Source organism: Poeciliopsis prolifica, unplaced genomic scaffold, assembly GCF_027474105.1.
Source record: "Poeciliopsis prolifica strain line A6 unplaced genomic scaffold, Auburn_PproV2 SCAFFOLD010, whole genome shotgun sequence".
NCBI classification, from domain to species: domain Eukaryota; kingdom Metazoa; phylum Chordata; class Actinopteri; order Cyprinodontiformes; family Poeciliidae; genus Poeciliopsis; species Poeciliopsis prolifica.
The window spans coordinates 5,760,873-5,768,175 of NW_026562385.1; the positions used below are offsets into that span (position 1 = coordinate 5,760,873).

Here is a 7,303-nt window from a genome sequence, read left to right on the forward strand (position 1 = left end):
GAGGAAATATTTGGGTATTATTCCTTTATGAAAGAGCTTGATTAGGATCTATGTTTGACGGTTACTTAACCAGCCACACATTTATTAGATAGATCAGCTTATTTCAGCTAAGGGTTGCTTTCACAGTGCAAATGGACACCACATAAAGTTTTTAAAATGTTGTCACATCATAACTACAAAGTCAAACTCCAGCCAGTATCCCTGTTCCACCTGATGAATAGTGTCAGGATCCTGCTACCATAAGTGATGGAGTGTGTTCAGAATGGTGTGCAGTGGTAGCTTCCCACAATACGCAGTGTTTTGCATGTTGGTCAAAGAGTTACTCTGATTAGAGCACTTTCTTCCCCTTTTTGCCATGTTCCCTGATGGCCAATGGCAAACAGCAAAAGGCTTTAAGATTTCATTTAAGCAATAGCTTTTCTCTTGTTAATCTTCTACTCAAGCCAGACTTTCAGATTGCCAGACTAATAGTTGTCCTGTTATTACATTATCCAACCTGAGTTGCACACCTCTGAAGCTTCAGTAGACATGTTATATGTCTACTGAAACCAGTTATATCTAATTACGAGAGGACTACACCCTAAGAGTTGTCTTAGCATGCTTCGTAATGCCTCATGATTTCACTGTGTCAGATTGTGGCTGTTTCTTGAACACCATACATAACAGACACATGATGTGTTCTCTACTTAAAGAGCAAATTCAATGCAGTGGAATGTGAAAATCTCCATGCACAGAAAACCTTTATACTACTGACCCTAAACAACAACCGACTTAGATTACAGAGAAAATGCAGCAACAAAACAACCCAATAGGCTTTGCAGAACTGTATTAAAACAATGTTGCATTTTGCATTCGAGTTACTCCTCCACTGTGATGTAAATACTGCATTGTAAATCTGAATGGAGTTTTATCCCCTTGTTTCTATCTATAGAGTTCCCATCTTTGCTCTGTGTTTGATTCTGCTGGGAGTTTTCCATAGGAAGCCTATTTGGTTTGGGTGCATTTACATTTGTGTGCTCACAACAAAGCACATGACTCCTTGGCAAACTTAAGTGCTCAAAGAATGTCTGAAAGTCCACTCCGCCTGTACAAACCAGCTTCTGTTTTCAATATAATCACAGCTGTTGCGTAAGCAAAACTTAGGCTAGCAATAGTTTGAGAAAAAATAGGTTTTTAAAGGGAGAGTTGTGATTTTTGAAGTGAGGTTCTATAAAAGTGTTGTTAGCAGTTAATATGCATCTGCAGACAGTAATTCTCTTGGCATCTTCATGCAAAATAAGTGAATATAAGTTGGTCCCAGATGTTGACGCTAAACGGTAGTCCAATGCCAAGACCAAAGTGTACTTCTACCATTTTAAAACAATTCCAGTCCTACAAAAAATGTCAACGCAGTTTATACTAATGCTACTTTAAGAACCTTTAAATGCCGCATCACATTTGGACCATTATTCACATAAAAAACTATATTTATGTACAATGGGAAGAGGAGGTATGAGGTTGTGTGCCACCAGTGAGGATTAATTGAGAACATAACCTGCTATCCAATCAGATTAACCATCAAATAGAAACATAAAGCGTGATTAAAAGCAGAAATACTATTTTTAAGTGAATAATATTCACATTTATCTTTTGGACTGGCTTGGTTTACAAGCCCTGTCAGCAGCAAGGAGAACCTATAATCTCTGCATGGAGTTTGACTGTTATTCCTGTCCAATGGTAAGATCATAAATGTTCATAACTTTTCAGTACAACATTATTCTGTCCAAAATGAAGAAACGAGTCTGATAGAAGACGAGGCCTGTAGTCTTCCTTTAATCTTCGTCTGCTGCTATCAAATAAGTAACATCTGAAAAACACCAGACTTGTTTATACAAACACCACTTAGTGAACCCATAAGCCATTATTATGTTTACATGTCAACATTATGAACAAAGAACCATATTGCAATTTACACAAGTTATACAAGTTGTTGGCCGTACGCCACAAATGTTCTCTCCCCTGTGTGAGAGAAGCTGAGAATTTAAGTTCAAGTGTCTCTGGTCTGAACAACTGCTGCATATTAAAGTAAAGTAGTGAAAAATAACATTTTATACCTTTAAGAAATTGCTATTATGCACTACATAATAGCAATTTCCTGGTCTTTTATATTCCGGTCTCTCTGATCATCTTGATGCAAAGATGACAACTATGTCAGTGTTCAAATAAAGAGCATTTGTGTAAACTGCCATATGATCTTTAAAACTGGGGTTGTTTTATAGTAGATGTCCAGTTTGCTTTCAGCCTCTCATGGACTTGTTATTGCTCTTCTGAGACTAACTCATATAGATTGAACCAAATGAAATCACCACAAGAGTTATCTACTAAAGAATAAGCTAACCATAAACCGCACCTCACTAAAAAAAATAAACTATACCTTTAAATGTGACTTTCCCCCACTGATCACAGTAATATTGTGTTCTACAAAACACATCTTCATTGTCTGATCTGTCTTCACTCCTGTAGCTATAATTGAAGTCATCGCAGCACCTGTCAGTCGGCTCATTTGTCATTAACAAACACCTATTGCTCTTTAAAAACTGGGCAACAGGCTGCAGTTCAGCGGAACGATGACGTGCGCAGCCTACATCAGCACCTTGGATACGGGCACACCATTCACTGTGGGGCTCCTGCCCCGTTTTGGACCAATCAGCGCCTGTGTTTTCAAGCTTGTACTCAGCACCATCCACTCTGCTGTATTGTTCCGCTGTCGGGAATCTCCTCTCAGGCAACGCACGTAACCCGTATCTATTATAGCTCCTGCTGTTCGCCAACGCAAGTTGCTGCAATGTGTTATGTAGAGAAAAGATTTTGAAGAGGTGAGTTTTGCCAGCAGAAGCAAAAAATGTGACTTATTGTAAGGTTTTGTTGTGTGAATTGAATGGATATTGGAAGCATACGCTCACTAATAAATCTAATGAAGGATCGGCCATACCATATGTTCAATGCAACAATGTTTGCAACAATGCAAACATGTATTTGTTTTACGAAAGGTATTCCTCTCAAACACAAACAAGATGTTATTTTAAACATCACTTTTTCTCTCTTATCATAAATTACTTTTGCCTTTTGCTGTCAGCGCCGTCCTAGGTTATCTCTGACGCAAACACTCATCACAGGCGTCCCTCCCATTTCTCAGAATCGCTTACCTCAGACTGACAACACCCTTCAGCCAATGAGAGCACGCTCTCGTCAGCGCTCGCGGGGCGGGACTTGTCTGGACGACGAATCACCTCCCTGGATATTGTTTTGACCTCTGAAACCGCATCACCGCCTTGTCTCGTGTCCGCGGCGGAGGAAGTCTATAAATACAGGAAACGCAGAGACAGAAGGGGACGAAGTTGCGAAACTCCCGAGTAGGAGGGAGCTACTCTGCAAAGCCTGCTGAAAGAAGAAAGGAGTTTTAAAAAAAAGCAAAATAACCTTAAAAACTGAAACCTTAAACGCCAATTCTCCAAACAGAAAAAAAGAAAGAAAAAAATCACCACGTACTGGAATACTTTTTTTTGTAACGCTAATATATTCTATGTGAAGAAAGTATTTATACTTTTGTTTTCTATTTGCACTAACCGACGGTACTTCAGAACTACTGAGCATTTTTTATATTTGACAAGAAAGTAAGTATTCTTTCCACATTTGTTGATGTAGTCGTATAGGTTTCTGTTTCTGCATGTGTTATAGACCTGTTCATACTTTGTAAGCTGGCAGTCGGTCGACGAATTTATTGGGAGGGGTGTGATAAAAATGTCCAGAATGCCTTATTTTATCTCAGTGGAATAAATGACAGTATATCCATGCAAGTCGTGGACGTTGCATTCGCCTCGCTTTGCTGTTCTTGCTCGATTATTTTGTGATATTTTTTGCGAATATTCGATGAACTCCACAACACCGAATATGATCTAATAAGACGCATTAATTAGACGAGCATAATCCGATTATTTGTCTCAGTGTACATTGCTTTCTCGCAAGAAGCTCGAAAGGATGAATTTTGAAGTATTTGATCATTCTCAACAAGTTCTCGCCTCTTGCACGTCACAGTGCAAAGCGATTATTTTAACACCCCCGTGTCTCGCTGAATGTTTAGCAAATAGCCGCTTAATCTGCAAAGGATTTCCTCTTCTCTCTGTGCAAATTGCCAAACATGGGTGTAAACGCGTTTTTGTTAAGTCCTTATTTCGACACAGTTTTATCAGTGGGACAGAAGCAAACCCCGTGACAGGGTCATTTAAGCTTTGACATCCAATCCCCCCGACCATTTCCTCACAAACTTGTCCACCATTACCAGTTATTGCCAATGCCTTTAATCGGTTTGATTTGGTGTTAATTGAACGCAGAACCCCCCGCAGTACTTTTCCTTTTCTGCTGCCTTATGGAGGCAGTCCAGTACAGTGTTATGTAAGAGGATTCCCTGTTCTAGTGCAAGGTTAATATGCCCAGTGCCTACTTTTTTTTTTTTTTTTTTTTTGACATCTATGTCAGGATCTACATGAATCATACTATCCAGGCTTATTTTCAAGTTGCACATTTGTTTCCCCTTTATTTGCAGGACATTTTTGTTACATTTGTCTGAGCCGACTACACTAAAACAATGCAATGATTTCTAATAAGTCATCCAAACCAATCAAGTTAATTTTTGACTTATTCTACCTGAATATAATTACATTTATTCATGATTTCTTTCTTTCTTTCTTCTTTTTTTTTTTTGCCTTATAATTGTTTCAGGAAAATCGATCACACCCTGTGGAAGGACACCACTATTACAAAACCAGCACTTTTGATTTTTGCCTCCCCTACCTGGAGCACGTCTGTGTTGCCGAACACGGATAAACAAAGCCGAGCCGGTGGACGCGTTCAAGGTCACAGCCAGCTAATCTCCACGCACCTGGCACACTTCAGCAGTTCGCTATGCAGCTTGAAATCCAAGTAGCTCTCAACTTCATCATCTCATACCTGTACAACAAGCTGCCAAGGAGACGGGTCAACATCTTTGGTGAGGAGCTGGAGCGGCAGCTGAAGCAGAAGTATGAAGGACACTGGTACCCAGACAAGCCATACAAGGGTTCAGGATTCAGATGCATCCACGTGGGCGAAAAGGTGGACCCCGTGGTCGAGAAGGCAGCAAAAGAGAGCGGGCTGGAAATCGAAGACGTCCGCAACAATCTGCCCCAGGACCTCAGTGTGTGGATTGACCCCTACGAGGTGTCCTACCAGATCGGCGAGAAGGGGCCTGTCAAGGTGTTGTACGTCGACGACAGCAATGAAAGTGTAGCTGGGAATGGAGGGGTTGACTTGGACAAGGAGATCAAAAACAGTTTCAACCCAGACGCACAGGTCTTTATGCCCATCAGTGAGCCTTTGAACGGGACCTCTCCAGGCTCCAGCTCTCCCTCTCCACCCTTCGGCCACTCGGCGGCGGTCAGTCCCACCTTCATGCCCCGGTCCACACAGCCTTTAACCTTCACAACAGCCACCTTCGCAGCTACTAAGTTCGGCTCCACTAAGATGAAGAGCAGTGGACGCAACGGCAACAACGGCAGCGGTGCTGGGAACAAAGTGGCACGTACCTCTCCCACCAACTTGGGCCTGAATGTGAACAGTCTCCTGAAACAGAAAGCCATCTCCACCTCCATGCACTCACTGTATGGGCTGGGACTTGGTGTGCAGCAGCAGCAGCACCAGAAGCCCTCCGCCCTGTCTCCCAATGCCAAGGAGTTTGTTTTCCCCAGTCTGCAGGGTCAAGGCAGCCAGAGTGCTCTGTTCCCCGCAGACAGCCCGCTGCAGTACAGCAATGCCTTCGACGTGTTTGCGGCCTACGGTGGCCTTAACGACAAGTCCCTCATGGATGGCTTGAGTTTCAGCTTAGGCAACATGCAGTATTCTAACCAGCAATTCCAGCCAGTCATGGCCAACTAGTACACGTAAAGGTACTACTTAAGCTACTACTTCATACGGAAACGACCAGAGATAATGTGATGGGGAAAACAAACACAAATACACATTTCAAAGACAAAAAAAAAAAAGGAACGTTTAAACAAAAACAGAAAGTTAAATATAAAAGAAAGAAAAAAAAAAGACTTGTAAGCTGTAAATTCTGAGTTTCAAGTCTAAGAGCATGAGCCCGAGGGTGAAATACTTTATCCCCTTGAGTTATACTTGTTTCTTTTTGTTTTTTTTTTATTTCTTAATAAAGCTTGTAGTACAAGTTGTCTAAGCTTGGTTACCCAAACTTTAAAATGCATTATTGTTATTTCTTTTGCCAACCAAGCACAAAATATTTTTTTATGTAACTGTTTTAAGATAAAAAAAAAAAAAGAAAAAAAAACACCACCATAAGTCATGGCCTCTTTCAGTATTTAAATAAAGCTGGACATTGCCAGTTTTTCAAGAAATTGGCATCAATAAGTGGGAATTCCTGGTCTTTTTCTAATTGTATAATTTAATTTAGTACAGAGTTTGTAAAATATCAGAGTATCTATTGTTTCTACAACATGGTATTGCATTTATATCTTTTTACTACTCCAGTGATCTGTGATGGCTGCAGCAACTTTATGTTTCCTTTTTTTTATTGAAATTATAAAATGAATCCATCTTTAAAAATAAAACAAACAAAAAAAAAACATTGACTATCCTGAAGATTGTGTACAGACTATTCCGTAGTGGTGGGATTTAAGAATATTTGCTTTTTTGACAAAAATATAAGAGTTGTATTTTCTGTTAAGAGTTTAAAGATTTTTGCTATATTATGGACAAAATGTAATCGTATATTAATTTTGTACCTACATTGTGCAATACTTGATAAAGCAAACGGTATAACAAAGTATTCGGAGTCAGTGTCTTACATGTTAAGAGGGACTGATAGTTTATTAAGTTTGTATTAAAAAGCTTGAAAATAAGAAACGTGTTCACTTTGTGTTTGGTGTTTGCAGTTGTGCAACGTGAGCCAGCTGTGAATGGGTTTTCACAAACATGGGGGCAAAATAACTCTTTCTTGAAGGCGAATCAAGTTTTCTCTTGCCACAGCCGCTCTTTCTTAATCAAGAAAAATATGAACCGCTGAAGCTCGTCGTTAATTTGCGTCAGGTAATTACCCTAAAACATAAAGAACGCAGCGAAGGCAGAAATTGCGGTTTTATTATCACCAGTTTTATGGGAACGAAATTTATGTTGCCCAACATGCACCAAAACAAATCATTTCCCGTGCCTGCAAAGCATACGCAATAAGTTCCCTGCAGCATATTTCACACTGGATGGAGAAGGTGTTGGCCAA

The 7,303-nt window shown here is 40.2% G+C and overlaps 1 protein-coding gene across 1 annotated transcript; it reads left to right on the top strand.

The window, feature by feature from the left end:
• The first annotated feature begins 3,353 nt into the window (after positions 1-3,353).
• On the top strand, positions 3,354-6,856 carry tob1a (transducer of ERBB2, 1a). Its single transcript, XM_055035226.1, has 2 exons — positions 3,354-3,653; positions 4,759-6,856. Exon 2 carries the CDS (start codon positions 4,942-4,944, stop codon positions 5,947-5,949), a length of 1,008 nt encoding a protein of 335 aa, XP_054891201.1. The 5' UTR covers positions 3,354-3,653; positions 4,759-4,941; the 3' UTR covers positions 5,950-6,856.
• The last annotated feature ends 447 nt before the right edge of the window (positions 6,857-7,303 follow it).